The 19,974-nt window shown below is 38.5% G+C and overlaps 1 protein-coding gene across 4 annotated transcripts in view; it reads left to right on the forward strand.

Annotated features, from left to right (window-relative positions):
• Positions 1-19,974, forward strand: part of tbc1d1 (TBC1 (tre-2/USP6, BUB2, cdc16) domain family, member 1) — a 37,235-nt gene that overhangs the window by 8,169 nt on the left and 9,092 nt on the right. For 2 of the 4 annotated variants that reach the window (XM_077524787.1, XM_077524791.1), the window contains 14 exons: positions 3,858-4,460; positions 5,794-5,883; positions 5,965-6,069; positions 7,271-7,403; positions 7,521-7,612; positions 8,786-8,902; positions 9,028-9,153; positions 9,258-9,403; positions 10,353-10,619; positions 11,314-11,424; positions 12,863-12,970; positions 13,104-13,237; positions 17,098-17,295; positions 19,650-19,811. In XM_077524787.1, coding sequence (XP_077380913.1) covers positions 3,858-4,460; positions 5,794-5,883; positions 5,965-6,069; positions 7,271-7,403; positions 7,521-7,612; positions 8,786-8,902; positions 9,028-9,153; positions 9,258-9,403; positions 10,353-10,619; positions 11,314-11,424; positions 12,863-12,970; positions 13,104-13,237; positions 17,098-17,295; positions 19,650-19,811 — 2,392 coding nt within the window. The remainder of the gene's footprint in view (positions 1-3,857; positions 4,461-5,793; positions 5,884-5,964; positions 6,070-7,270; positions 7,404-7,520; positions 7,613-8,785; positions 8,903-9,027; positions 9,154-9,257; positions 9,404-10,352; positions 10,620-11,313; positions 11,425-12,862; positions 12,971-13,103; positions 13,238-17,097; positions 17,296-19,649; positions 19,812-19,974) is intronic. The other 2 variants (XM_077524789.1, XM_077524790.1) reach the window with 2 other exon arrangements.

Here is a 19,974-nt window from a genome sequence, read left to right on the forward strand (position 1 = left end):
GAACACCAAAAAGAAATTAACACATTTCCCTTAATAATGAACAACCTCTTGCTTTTGATAGATAATCACCATTTTTTCCCCCTAAATTTAAATTGCACATAGCAGCAAAGTATATTTTTTTCTTCTCAAGAAACATTTTTAATTGAGAATTTAGGCCGAGAGACAAAGTGACATTTTGTGGATTAAAACAGCACATTTGAGTCAGCCTGGTTTGTTAAAAGTTGATCAGTAGTGACTGCAACTGTTGTCATGTTTTCAGCATCCAAGTGTGCGTCGTCATTTTTGCCTATTAAACTGCCTTTGAAAAGTAATCAGAAGGCTCTTGTCAACCTACTAGCTCACAGCACCTTTCTGTTTTTACATCTGCGCCTAATTATAAATGTACTATTATTTAATGGTCATCATCGGTGGCACTATCACTGAACCTTTCTTGATTTGGACTTGACAAATAGCTTTGACTTCCATGCCAAGTTGCCAACACATTGTACCACTTTTGAGGCTTTAGAATGCCTTCTTTATCCAGCTCCTCCATCGAAATAATGATGTCAGTGTATTTGGTCTCCACTTGCCAACCATTTCAAGGATGTTTCCTGATCTCATGTTTCTCTCTTGCTCTCCTGTCTGCTATGTGCCTGCTGAACTTTGAGCCGGTGTGGGCTTTGGCAGCGCTCCATAAGGCACATGACTGTCGGGAGGTACACAAGTGGGGCAATATGTCGACTTGTGAGGATTCGGTAAACCAGACAGAATGCCTGTGGGCAAGTTTCAAATGCGGGGTTTTAATCCCACAGTTGCTTCTTGGCCTTTTTTTTTTAATGGCCACTGCAGTCGACATGAAGTATAACGGAATTGTCATGTACGGTAATTCCTTTTCACCTCGTCAACTTGTAAGTGAATGATGTAACCTTGTGACTCATCTACAAATGCACAAAATGTTTTAATGTATTCAATATATTCATTTTATTGTATTATTTTTTATTATTTTCTTTTTTATAATAAATCTGGCCACCACAAACTCCTGAGAAGTCATTGATATTCTTTTCTTCATTACCTAGTATTTATTTATTTATTTATTTATTTATTTATTTATTTTTAAGGCAGTGTACAGTATTATGATTTTTGGGACACCCTGACCATGTCTCAGGAACCGAACTTGAATTTGAGTCTTGAAAAGTTGAGGAATCCCCGTTTTTCGGTATCCTCACCCTTTGTCAAACACTGAAACGTTTGTTGTTTGTCGGCCATATTTGCAGCTTCTCTTTCGCCATGGTGGTATTTGTGTAACTTCCCTCTTTTTGAGGTCGCAACTACAGTAGCTCTATTTAACGCTGGCTTCGTGAGAAGACTGTGTGCTTTTTCAGTGCTGCTCCTCCGTGAGGGCGCATGACTGTGGATGGACACTCAAGCTGTGTCCAGCTGATTTCCTGCCACAGATTTCCCCTTCATGGACATATTTTTTGAGCTTCCAGCCTAGGTGGCCCTTTGAGAGTGAAGTCTTTTCGTCACCCTCCTTTATTTATTCTCCATTCAAGCTGGGTCTTTTAAAAATGGTTTTGGTCTGTTGGGGAGTATCCGCCTTCATAGCCATAGGTGGAGTGGTGCTGTGGAATACTAGTATTGTTGTTTTTGTTTTTGTTCACACAAAAAAAAAAGCATAATATTGTGCTTTTGTCAATTTTCTCAATGTTATTATTATTATTATTATGTTGTTGTTGTTGTTGTTAATGCACACACACATTGAGTTCCTCCACATATTGATTTGCTTCACATTCACAAGCATATTACATTCCCCTTCAGCTGACCATTAGTGTAGATTTGAAACATAGAACGGCCAAAACATCCCTAATGAAAATTAAATTGCACTAAAAAACTAGCCACCAGAGGGTGCTAGCACTGCTCAAATGGAAATCAACCTGACTTTTTGAACAGATGCGTTGCATTTAAATATCGTGAACATGACAACAACGATATTGTGGCAGTTTTAATATCACGACATCTAGTGTTCTTCCAATACCGTTTTTTGGCCCCCGATACCGATTCTGATACCCAGGTTTACAGTATCGGCTGATGCCGATACCATACCGATACCTAAGTTTTTTTTTTTTTTTTTTCTCTCAACATGAAAAAGTTGTCCTGCCATTGGTTCAGAGCATTCAATGGCCAATAGGATATCTTAGATCGGCATGCAGTGAGCACGTCACATATCAATGAATGTTGTGCACAAGCAAGACACAAGATGCTGCATCCAAAGTCCTATATTAGCGTTGGAATGAATGGTATCGGCATGTTACTTGACAGGAACCATCTAGATCTCTTAACATTGCAAACAAATGCACATTTTCGGTATGGTCTTTCTATATCTTTTTAGGCAGTGTTTCTGACAGAAATAGAGATTGGGAAAGGTCGATCAATCAAGGTTTGTATTTGGAAGACAGATAAGTGATGCCGCTCTTATGCCAGGATGATTTCAAAACAAACAGAATCGAGGCTTCAGGGTAAGAAACATGTTGTTGCTAATATCTACAGAGTGTGGGCAGTGAACAGAGAATGTTAAAACCTGAAACTGAATGACAGCCACATTCCTTTTTAGGTGCAAAGCTGCAAACCGTCTATTTACTTGAGGCATTCGGCTAATAATGCAATCTTAACGTGAAAATAAAGGTAAGGCAAGTTTATTTATAGCACATTTCATACACAAGACAACTCAATGTGCTTTACACAAGCAAAGACAGAGCACCTACAAGCATCAACAAACACAACAGTTAACAACATTCAGAAGCAAAGCAGAGAAAACAAAAGTAGCGCCATATCGGGAAGGCTATTGTTCTGATCTGAATACAGCGACGTAAACTTCCCGGCCCAGACAAGACACAGCAGGATCTTGCAGGAAAGAAGTCAGCAGTTGTAGTTGCTGCTCATGTACCTGACATTAATGACATCACTCATGTGACTCAATCAAATCAACTTCCTCCATTGTCTTCCTTGCTCTGATGGTGCAATATTGCAAGTTCGGCCTGCACAGGCATGTGAGGAACAAAGGTTTCCGTGTGACTTGTGTTGTTATCATTAAGGCCTTCGTGACATACATATAGGACCTTTGAACATGTGTGTGTGTGTTTTTTTCTAAGACTAGACCAGTATATAACCATAACAGAGGCAAAGCGTTCATTTGTGAAAATCTGTGTTTTCAATACACACATCTGATGATTGATTGCTTTTATAGCTAAAAACTTAAAAAGAAAAGTCATGCACACACATTAGTGAGTATGTTTAGTTCCCTCAGTAGGCCCCCAAAAAATAACTCACAAGAACTCATTTTCAAAAATACTTAGAAAAAATGTTTCAACATAGCTGCTAAGCTTGACTTAATTTGAGTCACAATTACAATATAGACTTTTACCACAACATATGTTGGTACAAATTGTGGACAAAAAAGGTTTTTTTTTTTTTTTTTTTTTTTTTTTTTTTAACTGTTGTTAAGATACATTTGTTGCTCAGTAAGATAAAGGGAACATTACCGGTAATTTATGGATTTATTTAAATTTCTGCTTTATAAAAAATAATGTTAAAATTTTGCAAAACTTTCATTACAGTAGAAAACTTTAGGGAACCATTTACTTTCTTAGTTTATAATTTAGCTTAACACATGCTGATGATCCTGGAAGCTCCCTGCAATTTTTGTTACAGTTTTTAAACAAAGCTGTCAATTCTTTGTTTAAAGGTAAAAGAAAAACTTTTTTTAAAATTTTGATGGTCATATTTTTGCTTTTACTGCAATTGAATATTGAAATATTGGTTATTATCTGTATCGGATTCGGTATGGGCCTACTTTCATAGTACATTTCTGTGTGTTTCAGGTCCCCGAGATCATCAGTACACTCAGGCAAGCTGGCAAAAGCTCAGCACGCAATGATGACACCTTCACCATTCCCAACAAGTCTTTGGCAGATCCTGGAGACACCAAGCCATTGGAAACGCAGATCACCTTTTCTTCTCTTCCCACAGCAGGTTCTGTGGCAAACAACCCCGCCCTGTCCCCAACAACCTTTGCCAAAAAATTTGAGGTGCTCTTTTGCGGCCGTGTGACTGTTGCTCACAAGAAAGCCCCCCCTGCACTCATTGACGAATGCATTGAGAAGTTCAGCCAGTTAGCTCAGAGCTCAGGAAACACTAAAAGAGCGGTAAATGCCGGGGGGTTAGTCGGTGGACTGAAGAGGGCGTTAGCCTTCCAGTCTAACGGACAGGGGAGTCCCACTTTCGGGAACGCTGCTACCGGGAGCCCCACCAATGGGAAACGCCCGCTTCTGTTCAAACGGGACCCAAGCTTCCCATCACTGCAGGCGCTGGATGAGAATGGACTCTCACCAGAGATCTCTCACGCCAACACTACGGATGCACCCACTCACTCACCCGGGGTGCAGCCCACCAGCCTGCGGGAAAACAGGACCATGTTGTTTACGGTATGGTAACATCTTGAAAAAATTTTTATTACGAGCCTTCTCGAACTCACATGGAATCTGGGTGGCTCCGATGCATATTTTGATTAGGCGGTTTAGGCGTAAAAACTCCCATTTTTAATGGATTGGGTTAGAGCTGTCAAACTTAATCAGTTAGACAGCACTATAGTTAGGGCTACACGTTTCCTTAATTATCCAATAAAATGAAACTGTTAACATTTGATTTTGAATTTCAGCGGACATTATTTTTGGAACTTGATTGCAGCGTCGTATAATAGGTACCGTGTTACCTATATTTTAATCAATTAAATAATGCCCGGTAGGGTCATCTACACCCATACGATTGTTTGGTAAAAAAATTATACATCGATGTGACACAAATTGTGTCACAGTATTTTAACATTTGTGATTAGTTTTGTATGTGGTGCATGTAAGAAGAACTAAGTGAAGCTCGTCATGCATAAGTTATGCAGTGAACAAAAGTGGGAAAGAACAAAAAACATACTGGCATGACTCAGCTCCAATAATGCTGACTGCTGCTGAATCCGAGCTAGGGCACGCTGTCCTCATTGACCCTGAGTTGACCTTTATCACCCCACTGCCAGCACAAGGTTTCCCGTCGACCTTGCCATACAGGAAATGGTCACCACTGACAGGAAACCAGCAGAAATTCTGCCATCCACCGCAGCAGACATCAACATAGCATCCTTTTAGTCTCTTGCTCCAGGATGGAGACAGTGACCTCATTGTGGTGATGTCATTACCTCACCTTTGTTCCCTTTCCTGTGAAGACCCGCTAAATCCATGGCTTGTGCTTGGTTCAAGCGAGATCAGAGCAGTGAAGGGGAACCCCAGACAAGAATAACTTTTGATTCTGAAGACTCACAGACATGAGATCACTAGGTCATTGCAAACCACCAAATGGCCTCTTGAGGCCCAGCAGTGATAGTGACTCGTGTTGTAATTATGTTTTGAATGGGGGACATTCCCTGGAGCGGAACTATCTGAGCAGAGAAGAAATGAAACTGCCATTTAACACGTTTGATGGTTTTTAAAGAAATGTAAAAGATTATATCGGATTTGTCATGTAGTCATTAATCAGACCTAATGCAATGGCCTGGTTCACCCTTTTCAGCAAGATTCTGTGTTATCAATGTACTCTTCTTATTTTGTGATTCACTACACGTTTCTGAGAGTATGGCATGTGACCAAAGGCCCATAAGTTTAATTCCCCCCACTAAAATCAGGTTATGGGTGATGTGGTACATGATTGATGTAAGTGTATTTTTTTAATGTAATATGCATGGTAGTTAAAAGTATTATCTTCCTATTGTAGGTGGGCAGGTCACAGATCTTTTTGGTTAGTCCAGACACTAAGAAAGTTGCCATTGAAAAGAGTTTCCGTGAAATCTCTTTCTGCTCACAGGTATGTACCTTTGGTGTGCTACACAATGTAATATTTAAGCCCTGTCCAGTGTTACCCACACTCCCGATGATCTCTTTCTAGGGTATTCGCCATGTGGACCACTTTGGCTTTATTTGCAGGGAGACCGTGGAAAGAGGAAGCTGCCACTTTGTTTGCTATATCTTTCAGTGTACGGATGAGTCTCTGGTGAGATGGGGTTTTCAATGTTCATAAGTGCTAAATCTGTTTTTTCCCTTGAGTCAGCTGAATGGAATGTTGGGTAGATTAAAATCCCCCGACTATTAGATTGAGCCCACGGTCACATGTGTGGACACCAGATTAACAAAACAATGGACAGAAAAACAACACTGAAAATAGAATTGTGGAAAATTTTGATGCCAGTCAGACTATTCCAGGAAGGTTATTTTCCATGTGCAGAATGTATAAATTTACATAATTAAAAGTAAATAATATATTAGATGATCTGAGATATTTTTTTGGTGTGTGTTTAATTTAAAAGCCACTTCACTGGGCACCCTTGCACAAAAACTTAATTCAATTCAAAATTATTGTGTCATTCTTGAATGAATGAAATGAAAGGGGGCAGATAGAAGTGAAGCTTATCTGCCCCTGATCAACACAAGAAAATGAACAACACGAAATAAATGATAGCACGCATTCAAGGTTTCTTTCTTTATAACAGACAAAATGATTCAACAGAATAACCTTGTGCTATATATATATATATATATATATACACAATTTAATTTTATAATCAAGATTGTTCCACAAACTTACACCCTGAGTTGAAATACATTGTTCTTTTTGTTTTGTTTTGTATTTAGTTTTGGAAAAAATATCAGTTCCTTTTAATTTTTTACTCACTTTCCTTTTTTTTTTTTTTTTTTTTTTTTTTTTTAAATAATTTGATTTTCATGTTAATTGGTTAAGGTTTCATGATGGACTTTAGACATTATTTTAAGGCGGTTAAAGTCCATCAATTCATTAAATTTTGAAGTTTTTAGTTGTATAAATATTTGATGTGTGTGGTCTCTGTATTCACGTCCGAAAACAACACGGATAGCACGTTTCTGTCGAAGAAAGATGGGTTCGGTGTAGGTTTTGCCAGCACACCCCCACACTTCAACTTTACAAAGATTATGCCAACTTTGGGGAGACCATCAGAGGTACCACTAAAAATATTATTAAATACTCTCTGATAATGGAAATTAAGAGGATTTGATATTATCTTTGTGAAAGGAGAACTATTAATACAGTACTTTTTCCTGGAGTACTAGATTCATTTGCGTTGATTTATTTTGCATGAAAGGATGCAATTTCAAAGGTTACATACTATATCTTGAGCAACTGTAAGTCTTGAAACAAAGCTTGCATTTTGTTCTTGTAGGTAGACGAGATCATGCTGACCTTGAAGCAGGCGTTCTCCGTTGCAGCTGTGCAGCAGAATGCAAAGAGCCAGAGCCAACAGTGTGACAGCTGTCCCATGCTGCAGCTTCATAAGCTCTGTGAGAGAATCGAAGGTAAAGAAAAACAATTTATCGTTCATTTCAAACAATAAATTGTCACATTTTACATGAGTTGTCACTCGCCTTCCGATTAAGTGGATTGACAGTCTTTATTCTGGATGTCTCCTTAAGGAATAAATCCGTCTAAAACCAAACTAGAGCTTCAGAGACACCTGGCTACTCTGGACAACCAAGATCAAGCTGCAGTCTTTGAGAGCACTATGGTAATTTACCACTGGCTGCAAAGCCAACTGCTCCAACCGATGTTTGCTTGTGTGCAGGCGTGAAAGACTTTCAGCTTAATAACACCATAAAATCAGTAATTTATTTGCGTTCTCTTTTTTGTGTTTTTTTCTATTTAGATTTTAAAGTACAAATACTAATTTTCTTCATTACATACATGTTTAAAAAAAATAAAAAATAAATTTTTGGAAGAGGCTGGAATGGATTCATGGCATTTACATCAGTTCAAAGAGGAAAGTTGATTTGAGATACAGTATGAATAATTTTAGTTACTAGTATGGTCATGCAACAAATTAAACTTGTAATTTAAGTATAACTGTCAAACTATTGCATTTTTTAATCAGATTAATCACATTTTAGAATTTTGATTAATCCACTGCACACGCTCATCCTCCTCTTTTTCTAATCAGTTGATTACTTGCGTAATTCAAAATGGGAAAAAAATGACCCCAATAGTTTGACATGAAAAAATATTCTGAATGTCATACGCAAACGTTTATTAAATGCTTTAACTTAATGCATGTAGTTATTTTTATTGCTGACAACGCTACCTTTAACGTAGCCATCCGCTGTCAGTTTAAGGATCATCAGCGGTCAAAATTAATAGTGTGATTGATCTATGTTAATACATGATTAATGCAATCATTTATGTGATTAATTAGTTAACGCAACTTTGACAGCAGTATATTTAAGTTAAGATACTGCAGTACTTTAAACTGGCAGAAATTTCAGTGTGGAACTAAACTGTGGCTGACATCTGGTGGTGATTTTGCTGCACTGCAGTACTGCTGTGTGTATTTGTGGTACCTCTGAAAATGATATTATTTGTCAATAAAGTAATATTAAAGTACCGCTGATTTGTCACACACATCCAGGTGGAGTGAAATTTGTTCTCTGCATTTGACTTATCTCCTGAGGGAGTGGTGAGCAGCAGCGGTGTTGCGCTCAGGACGGCATTTTTCTGTATAGTCTTTGGTATGACCTGGCCGGGGATTGAACCCACAACCTCAAATTAAAATTTGGTTTTGGCCGTTACAGAAAGTTTTAAATCGAAAAACAATTTAAACTACTGCAAACTCCCACAGAAACCAATATGGACAATAAAAAGATGAACATTATTACTAATATTTATAACCATTTCTTGTGTCTTGTAGAAGTCTCGTCCTAAGAGTGAACAGGAAGAAAATGAGCTTACAATGGCATCTTTGAGGACTTTGTATGAGGAGAGGCAGAGGATTCATCATCACACTCTTCCAAAGGACACTAAACAGGTAGTTTTTGTATTTTATTGTGTGTTTTTTTTAATTATTTCATTGTGATAAAAGAAATGCACGGCTGTCGTATTTAGTTACATGTTACTCTGACATTCACTGCTGTTCTGTGTGTGTATCTGTAGAATGAGGAGGGGTCGGCAGCCGCTCCAGTTGATGTGCAGCAACAAAGTAGCAGTCGACAGCGTCTTGAACAGTTTAAGAGCCGAGCAAAACGCTCTCTAACTGAGTCCTTAGAGGGTATATGGAAGGTAAGGGTATACTCTTTTAACTCGACTCGTTTTATAGTAGCATTGTATTTTTACACCATACAAGTAGCTAGGTAGTGACATTCAAACTTTGGCTATCTTGGCAGGGAAGCAACAAGGCCGTTGCTCAGCGGGGCAATAGTGAAAGAAGCCACAGCGTATCCTCCATTTCAAATGTCAATAGCCAGGACCAGACCCGCTCAGATGGCCCACTATCTAACTCCTCCCAATTGCGACCCACCAGCCCCCTCAGGTAAACACATCTGAATGAAGCGATGCTCACCTATATACAGACTTGACACTTAAGGTGTCATTGTGGCAGCTTCTCAAATATCAGAAAAAGTACTACCAGCCTTGCCTTCACTCAGAGAGTGAGGACAAGTTGAATGTAATTTAAATTAAAACATGCTTCAAGATGATATTGATCTATATTGGTTTGTCTAGATGACATGAATGTATTGTGTTTTCCTGCTTTTACCGGTACTTTTATTTTTTTTTTTTTTTCAAATACTTTTTCACATAATCTACGTAGAAACAAAGAGTAGCATAATACATTTGAACAGAAGGTTTTGTTTAGTGGCGAATAGTGCAACTTATAAGAAAATTGCTTGATAGAGTTGTTAATGTTTGGCTGACAAGGTTGTACATTGGGTCACTATGTGACTGTGTCTGGCCTCCTGAAGTTCATTGACGCTGGCCTGATGACGCTTCACACATTTTGTTTGTTTTGTTTTTCCACGTCATCAAATTTTGAACATAATCACATCATCAAAATTTATTTGTGAGAATAAAAATGGTTTGCGAGTGGCAACATTTTGCAATCTTGAACGATAACTGATGAAATACCAACGCTTGCTACATGCGCGCACCCTCGCAAGTATGTGCTGTTCAGTGAGATACGGACTTAGGGAATGACTTCAAGATATAAAGCCCAGAAAATTTCAAATGTTAAATACGCAGTTGGATTTTGTACTATAAATAAATATAGCATGCAAAAGTAACTACTGCACAGAAGTAATATTTGCTTAAATGTTTATAGTGATGCTAAATATGAAATAATAATTTAAACTTACTGTATTATATTATGATTATACAGGGCCAGTTTAAGTTCTCACAGGGCCACCATCCAAAAAGGATAAATGTATGACAGAGTGCTTATTATCATACTGTAAACTTGAACTAATTCACTTTTAACTCCTCAGGTGTCACAACTCAACAGGAGACCTGAAGCATCTTCACCCCTTTGCTTCCCCCTCTTCCTCCCCTTCCTCGTCTCGACCAATTGACGGTCAGCCGCAGGGCTTCCGTAGACGCGCCAGTACCTTCAGCCACCCCCCTACTCCTTCCTCCGCAGACGATTCACCGACACGCACATTAACCTATACGCCACAGCAGGACCCTGCGGCCGCTTCAAAGCCCAAGCTTTTACGACACTACTCTGTCAGCACTGACACGCCACACCAGAGCAAGTAAGGAACACACAATCATCTTTGTCACCTCTGGGTGGCATGAAGAATTTGGATTATTAGTGCATTTACTGGATACAACATAATTGTGGATAGGCTGCACGTAAAACTTGGGTTTTGTTGCAGCATAGCTGCTTGTCGTGTCCCTCAGGTGACAACAAGGACACAAGGCTTTTCATATCCCCTTTCACATTGACACAAGGATGTTGAAACTCGATATTGTGGCTTATTTTTCAGTGTTTGAAATGCATAGACTTCCATTATTGCACTATTTATCAACACATTGCATTTTCCTACTGTCGTAACAAATTTCAAGCCTGCAAAAAGGCAAACTTGGATCACTAAGCAACCAACCTTTCAAAATGCATTTATAGGCTTTCAAGTACATGAAAATCTATATATGTGCAATTCCAAAATTATCCCTTTCAAAGGACATAATAACAATGGATAATCACTCATGCTATAGTAGAAATTACATGTAAATTTTGGTGACATGTAATACATTTGGCAAGATTCAACAACACACTTAAAATAGAAAATATCAATTGCTAAGAATATGGAAACCAAATTAAGAGTTAAATGCTTGTAATCTTTTCCTTGACTTCCTTATCTCCCTTTAGTCTGTTCACCCAAGTTGCTGTGCACTGTCCTTGACTTCTCTGATTTGTGACTCTCCACATTTTGCATGACTTCTCAGACGTGTTCCGTCCGACACCGCCCTTCCTCCCGTTCCTATCTGCTCTACATCCTCCTCTCCTCTGCTCCCTCCTTCCTCACCTTCAACTGGAGCAAGGCTCAGTAAAAGACGGTGAGAATGTTGTTCTGCTTTCGCTTGCACTGTTGCACACAGTGTGAGTTTTTGTGCAACATTTTTCATGCCTTCTTCTTTATTCATTTTCTATATATTCATGTGAGACCCAGTTCACACAGAGAATTGCACAAGTTGGTTAGATGATTTGCATCAGCTGGTATCTTAAAACATTGAAAATGTGTTATCCTCACTATTATCGAACCAAAATGTAGCATTCCACCAATCGCTGGTGGGTGGAATCCTCACATCTCCAAAACCATTACTTTTAATTCGCTGTCATTGGTTAGAATGTAACAGACGTTTCGCCGCCATTGCCAGTCGTGCCCGTCAAAGTGTGTGGTCAAGCTAAGCCCCTGACAAGAGAACTGCTTTCATACTGAACACAAATGTCATGTGTGTGGTGACATCATCTTCTTGAGATCTAAGAGCCTTTAAAGATGAGCTAATTAGACAGGAGAATAGGCAGAATTTAATTTGTACGCAAACTTACTGTACCTTACTTAGCCTTTTTTTTGTTCACCACTTTAGCTTGGTTAATAATGTATTTAAAAAAAAAAAAAGACACTACGTGGAATAACCACATTGTTAAAAAAAAAGTACATAATTTGTACATAAAATACATAAATTGGTGAAAATTGTTAGGGGTGTAACAAAAACTGATTTGAATCGGAAAATCTGTTTTGATTCAACAGCTACGTGTGCATTAAATCGTTCCACTTTAAAGGATATTGATATGCGTGTGGAATCGTCTTTGGAGGGATTTATTTTAGACTTAGACTTAGACTTAAACTTAGACTTGACTTTATTGATGCCTTTGGGATGGCTCCCTCTGGAAATTTACATTTCCAGCAGCAATAAGAACAGATAATTACTTCCAAAGTAAAATAATTCAATCAATAAATAAGGTTATTATACCAGAGATTGAATTAATAATAATAATAATAAAATAAAAATTCAATCAATAAATAAGGTTATTACACCAGAGATTGTTGTAATAATAATAATAATAATAATAAACTAAAAAATAAAAATTCAATCAATCAATAAATAAGGTTATTTCACCGGACATTGAATTAAATAAATTAAAATAAATACAGGACAGTATAGTAAAGTGCCATCTTTGTGAAGTGAAGTGCACTCTACACCCTCCTCCCCCCAGTGAGGAGTTGTAGAGTACAATGGCATGGCGGACAAGAGTTCTTTAGTCTGTTGGTCCGGCACTTGGGGAGCGTCAGCCTTCTACTGAACAGGCTCCTCTGAATGCTGATGACAGTGTGCAGAGGGTGGCTGGTATTGTCCATAATATCCAGCAGTTTATCCATATACGAGGTTTCCACTCAACAGCGACTACAACATACTCACTGCAATGTGTCTGTGTGTGAACGGGATCTGTGTCTCTCTTTTCATCCGCTTCCGCTCATACCATCCACATCAGTCCTCTGGGTGGACTGCGTGCTCGACTCCACTCCTCATCCTCTGTTCCTAATTTTTTGAAATTTCTGGCCCCTGTCGAAGAAAACGATTGCCCAGAAACAAAGAACAGGTAAACATGTATATCAGATATCATACCTAATAATGTCTGTGAGGATCCCTGCTTCGTAGTACTTTCTAAATAGTTTGGTACATGTGCAGTACGTGTATTTTCACAGCAGGCCATCGTTTCTCCTTGTTCTTAGAGATGTAGCAGCTATTTATGTATCAAGCGCAGACTGTGACGTTGGGGAAAGCCCTCTGCGCAGTCACCGACACTCCTGGAGGCAGCAGATTTTCCTCCGAGTCGCAACCCCTCAGAAAAACACAGAAGTCAATGGTAAGAATCCTGAGCAAATGATGAATGAAATGAAGTTCCACATTTTCAAGTCAATTTTATCTACCACCAGCAAGTCATGTTTTAATAAGTAGGTGAAATGATACAATTGCTACATGGGTTGTCCGAGACTGTAGACCCATCAACAAGACTTCAGAATCTCATACAGATAACCACGTTATCAGAACACCTTCAAGGGAAACTGTTGCCACTAGAATTCACAAACTGTATGAAAAATGAAAACACTAGACTGGTAAAAGGCAGAGCTCAGTTCCAGCATTGACTAATGTCCACTATACAAAAGTGCCTGGCCACACCTGCCACAACACAGTCTACGTAGGAACTGGACAATTTCATGACACAGTAGACATGATAATTATCACAATGAGATTATTTAATCACTTGAAAGCACTACAAAGCATACCATCCTTCAACCGATGTAGTAGTAGAGTCTCTCCATGTTGTGTCACTCTTTCATCTGAAATGATGTTAACATGCAGTAGGAGGAGAGGAAGGGAGTAGTACAAGTTGTTTTGGCCTCCTTGTTGTGAGACGATGTCGTCTATATTTTATAATTGTCACAGCCATTACAGATTGTCTGCATATTGTCATTAACATATAACGTACATTATTATTATTTCCTACTGTTATAAAATTGGTTAACTAATAAACCATTTCTCTAGGTTGTAAACTTTACTGATAACTTGAGTAATTTTAATCTCAAAATCTTTCTTGTTCAGTAGTGGGATTCATGCTTGTGCCTGCCCAGTCTTCAGATTGTGTGTTGTGATAATTGTGCTGTGTGTACTGTATCTGTGTAGCTTTGTGATATGAATATGACATTGATTTTGTTGACAGATGAGCTTGTTTGGTATGTCACACTGTGCCACATTGGTTGGAAAACGTGACTAAAATTAAAAATGAACCTTTTGAGAAAAATGTTCCTCTGACACCAAAAAACTCATAATGCTTATCTGGCTAACAAAGACAGTAAATGTAATCAGTCATATTGTTCATCTATACAGGACATGTTAAATTTTTTTTTTTATCTTTTTATCTTGTCTTCTTTTAATGATAGATCAATAGCCAAAACTGTCAGCAAGCTAAGAAATTTCATTTTACTGGGGGGAAAAAAATTCTTCACAAAAAAATGAAGAGAAAGAATCACCACATTTAACCTCTTTGTGAACAACCTGGGTGGTGGTCTCACTTGTATGCCAGTGTTTTCTACCTGCTCCACTGGAACAGCTTGTCTGGTGCCTCACAGTATACATGACATGACATTGCCTCAACACCGCATTTAAAGAGAAACTAGGGGTCATTTCATTGTCCTGAAAAGCACACCTGTGGAAATTTCAAATTAGTATAGTATTGTGTGAAGGTGGAAAAGTCTTCAATGTGATGGACTTTCTATCAACTGCTTGGATTGGGTGTGTATTTATTTCTGCGTGTGCATACATCCAGTAGATGAGCTCATGGGTGTGTCACTGTATTTGTGTGTTAGGGAGGGCGGCGGTGTCTCAAGGTCGTGTTGACTGTCCACAAAGACAGCGTCAAAGGAAAGCGCCAGCCTTGTTGACCCACTTTACATGCTTGCGTGTTTGTACCTAAAGATGAAGTTATTAGTTGGAGTGTTTATTGAAGGTGTGGTGCCCATCACACTTTTTTTTTTTTTCTGCTATTAGTTTTAGTATCAACACAGCACCATCCAGATTTGAAAGCATGTAGATGGTTACCTAACAGATAATCAACTTAGAGGAAGTCAACACAAAAAAATTTCTTCGCAATATTTTCTATAAATATGGTATTATGGTTAACTTTGCGTTAGTGGGATATGATTTAAGCAGCAAAATCCAGCAGTTTATCAGTATCAGAAGGCAGCCATTTTGCCACTTGCTGTCGAGTGAAGATGACATCACAGTTGCTCAGGCAACAACCAATCACAGCTCAGCTTCAGAAAACAGGTGAGCCGTGATTGGCTACTGCCTGAGTCCTGAGCAACTATGATGTCATCTTCAGTCGACAGCAAATGGCAAAATCGCTGCCCCCAGATGGATAAAAACGGCTGGATTTTGCTTCATAACTCATATTCCACAAATGAAATATTAATCAGAATGTCATGTTTAGACTAGTGAGGTCACATATAACTTATTTATTGTCAAGAAATGTTTAAGATCGACTTCCCCTTTTAAGGGGGTTCATAATACAATTCTTGCTCCTCGCTCTTTACTCAAACTCTGAACATTTCTGATGCGATTTTTATTGTCCAGTATGTAATGCGGATATGCAAATCAGAGTGATTGACTGAAGCATCAGTGGCATCAGTGTCTTATGAAGACAGCCATTTGAGTGTGTGTGTGTGTGTGTGTAATTACTGTGACACACACTGCTGATGACGTTTTTTGAAGTGGTGTAGCAGTCTGTGTTTGTCTGACAAATGCATGTCTCTGTGAGACATGTGCATGCGTGTGTTAAGAGCCTTCTGTTTGTTTAGTGACTATGCTGAATGTTTCAAGCACATCTTTGAAAGCCTCGCTGACACAGACAGACGGTGTACATCAACGTCAACTTGTGACACAAAGAACAGCTTTGTTATCATGTGTATTGTGTTGATGTACACTATATGTAGGTGAAGTGTCATCCGGCTAGCTGTCACTGGATGTCCTTCTTCCAGACAACACAGGGTATTTTGAGGCTTGGGTTCCACCCTGTACTTTAGGGTGGAGTCTCACATTTTTTTTTATTCTTAGTGTTGCGCCCATGTGTGTCAAAATATACATATCTATATTTAGCTTTATTTTTTATTTTGCTTGAGTGTCCCATGGTTTGAGAGAAAAAGGGGTTTGTGTATGAAAGGAGCACTTCTATTAGACTTGGGTTGTCATCATGATTTTTTATTTTATTTTATTTTTTTGTCTTTAACCACATATATACAGTATTGTTTGTTTGTTTGTTTGTTTTTTGTCCGACTTTGTTGTTGCTCTTAAAACTTGCCAAGTGTCTAGACATTCTTTGACAATATTGTGATTATTATGTGATGATGATTTCTCATTTGTCACCTTAATGTATTTTTATTTTATGTTTATATTACTCAATCTGTTGATCACTATTTTCATGATCACTTTTTATTGCTGAGAGTAGTTTAAAATTGTATACTGTATGTACAGACAATGGAACACAATTTGTTCAGTGATGCAGATTATTCTAATTTCAAAACAATTTTTCCTCTAGGAAATAGTACAAAGTAAATTACTGTAATGAGTACAAGGCGTAAACTATCAGCATCATAAAACTGTACAGGATGTTTTTATTAACACGAGTATTCCTAACTGCCGAGCATGGGTTTAGAAAGTTAACTTCTATTTTACGAAAGTTTTCAAGAATAAAACTACTAACCCTTCGAAGATGTCTGACATACACACAGTGGAGAGCAATTGTTGACAAGTTCCTCTTGTCATTTCAACACGAGTGGCTACCCATTATATTCTCCGCTTAATTCTATTTATTTATCTGCTTGGCAAAATGTGTGTTTTTTTTTTTTTTGTGCACATTGATATTTAATTTCCGATGTAATTTAAAAGTTTATTTCGATCGTCTAAAATAAATTATTAATTATAAAATCCTTTACAATCCTAAAGCCCATATCACAAAGCAACATATGATGTTGTAAATCATGATGATCAACTCAAAGGTTTTGGTTTATGAGCTGTAAGTTTCTGGAAAAGTTGGTTTATCCCCTAATGTAGAGATTGTATTTGCAATTAGCACTTTTTTTTTTTTTATTCACAGCAAACACCAAAATTGTTTTGTAGTTAAATTGTTTTGCGGTTCTATCTCATGCCGTCAAATCTTGTGCCTTTCAGAGCTTGGAGACAGTCTAGATGGCGGTCGGTCGTGTGGGGACCAAGGTATTGGTGCAGGAAGTGTGGACTTGCCCCTGAGGGCGCTCCCGGAAGCTCGAACCAGAAGAAGCAAAGAGGAGCTGAGGGAACTATGGAGGACTGCCATCCTGCAACAAATCCTCCTGCAAAGGATGGAACGAGAGAACCTGAAACTACAGGGTGAGTTGAATGAATGAAGGGTTGCATTTGCTTCCACCTTTGTGACTGGACGGACTCTAGTTTACACAGACAAACATGTTCCCACCTTGTATTTGCACACACAAGTTTATACCACAGTTTTTATTATGTTGTGTTATATATAACATAAGTCTAATCAGTCTTTTTTTTTTTTTTTGTTAAAGATAATTGCATGGTTGGTGATTTCTTTCATTAACCACTGAAACTCACCGCAAATAAACAGCTTATAGAATAATAGATGGTTTTTTTTTTTTTATATACTTGTTTGGCGCCTGGCACTTCCAAGGGTGTGCTAAGTGCCTCACCCATTTCTTGACCTAGTTGGCTTATATAACACAGCTACAGTAAGCGCCACGCCTTGACTGCCTTATTGCCTACTCAGCAAGGTGTTGATATTATATGTGGGTCAAGTAAGAGTGATGTAAGAAAATCAAACCTGATCTTTGACCACTTTTTAAAAAAAATTTTTTTTATGCCTTTTCCTATAGCTAACACACTAAACACAACTTGTTTAGTTGTGTTTTTTTCCTTCTGTAAGGTTGGGAAATGCCTCAATGACAGTTGTGTGTCTGCGTGGAACATGGCTCCCTGTCGCTGTCTTCTAACCATTTTTCCACCACTTATTAGTTTGTGTAATAATATTTAAATCCAGTGACAGACATCAGAACCACTAAAGTACAGTCGAGAATTTAAAATTGAAAACAAAACGTTTTGGGAAGCTGGTGGACTTCTGATTTGTTTGTATTTCCCTACATAGGGAATAATGATAATAATAATTAGGAGTGTAAGAAAACGTATTTGAATCTGAACATTGGTTTGAATTCAAGGAGCCGAATTGAATCGTTTTAAAAAAGCAGCAACTTATCTTGCTCTTGTCTCTTTTTATGGGTCAACTGCATGTGTCAGCCAGCTCCTGGGTGTAGTGTCAACAGTGCTTTTTGCCTGTTATCAAGGGAGGAGTTTTCCAGAGAAAGGCATAGAGGCGATAGGGATGTGCTGAGCTTGACCACGAGCTGGGCCACAGCCATTGAGCATTTCCTGATGGAATGGACTCAAACTGTTTGTTTTTTTTTACCAATCTTTATTTAGTCTTAAAGTTATCTTAGTTTTAATTTAATTTAATTTCCAAAATGAACTCTTTAATTTTGACCCCACCTAATTATGACAAGTGTCATATTTCATGAGCTTTATAGCTATATACTGTAATTTGACAATGTCTCAGTTGAACATTGTCATCCACATGAAGCTCATTACAGCTGGAGTGTTATCCCAATGACATCACATCACTTTTTGCCGATTTTTTTGTGTGCAGTTGATCTCTTATAATCATTTTGGTTTCTTAATAACACCTAATAATCCCTGCTTTTCCTTGGGAGGTTATGAAGGCATTTTGGATTTCGCTCCTCTTCTGCCCTGTAGCGATGAAGTCATTCTGAGCACATCTGCCAAGTTGCAGCTGGTCACACAGCGAAGACCACGGATGGAGAAAAGGAGAGTGGGAAAACAGTTGACAGACAAGACAAATAGACTTTGAGCAAGAGAAGCCAGTTGAGTTTCAACACGACGACAAGAGAAGAATGGGGCAGCGAGTTAAGAGATTGGGGAGGCAGCCAGAGGAAGGGTGTTGTCAAAAACAGGAACTGATTAGGCCCTCTGGGTGTGCCCTCACCTTCTTTGATCATGGCTGTTAACGGAAACTTACAAGTTGTCCATTTGTTGTTGTTTTTTTCTTTCCGAGTGTGATAGATAGTTCAGTCAGTGATTGCAAAGGCAACTTGCCTGTAAAACCTCACAGTCAAGCTGTGACCTGTTGCAAACGCCCATATTGGGATATGATTGATTATCTACTTTATCCCTGTGGTCTATGTTGAATTCCCACCGCAGGATGTTGTAAGAAGAGTTGTGTTTCTTTTTAAAATAGCCTGACTTTGAATAAAGGGTCATTGGTGGTAGAAAAAAAAACATGCTCCTTATCTTGCTTCAGATGTCATTTCTATGTCCGGGTTATTGGCAAACCTTTCCTCTAATATTTCCTGATGGTGTTTTATTTCTTCGGAGTTGTGATTGCATGGAAGTAATTAACAATAACACCAACCTAAAAACAACTGAACTCCTGTTACCTACGGCATTGCGAGGTTAGGACCAATGAGCAACATAAGAACATGTTGCATTTGGGTTTTTGTTTTTTTGACATACAGCAGTTTGGATTTGCATTTTTTTTCTTATTCAAATCAAGCTTCAAGGCTATACTCACTATGTACATCCCGCATGACAGAGGCAAATGGTTCCTGCCAAGTCACATGACTGACGTGTTTTATGTGTGTCGATGTGCGCAGCTTCTGAGAGTGACTTGCAGAACAAGCGTCTCAAGCTGGACTATGAGGAAATCACTCCGTGTCTAAAGGAGGTCACGTTGGTCTGGGAGAAGATGCTGGGAACTCCTGGAAGGGCAAAGGTCAAATTTGACCACGAAACCATACATTTGTCAGTCGCACAAGGTGTGTTTGCCTTTGTATATCAGTGCTAGCTTTGCCGCTATCTGCAAATATTGACCAAAGTTTAATATATAATGCTCCTGACTGGAACTGTGTACTACAGCTTCTCGTTTTATCAGCTTTGGCCGTTAACACCAGCGCTACAAAGGAATCTGAGTTTATCCCA

This window comes from Festucalex cinctus, chromosome 6, assembly GCF_051991245.1.
Source record: "Festucalex cinctus isolate MCC-2025b chromosome 6, RoL_Fcin_1.0, whole genome shotgun sequence".
In the NCBI taxonomy this organism is placed as follows: domain Eukaryota; kingdom Metazoa; phylum Chordata; class Actinopteri; order Syngnathiformes; family Syngnathidae; genus Festucalex; species Festucalex cinctus.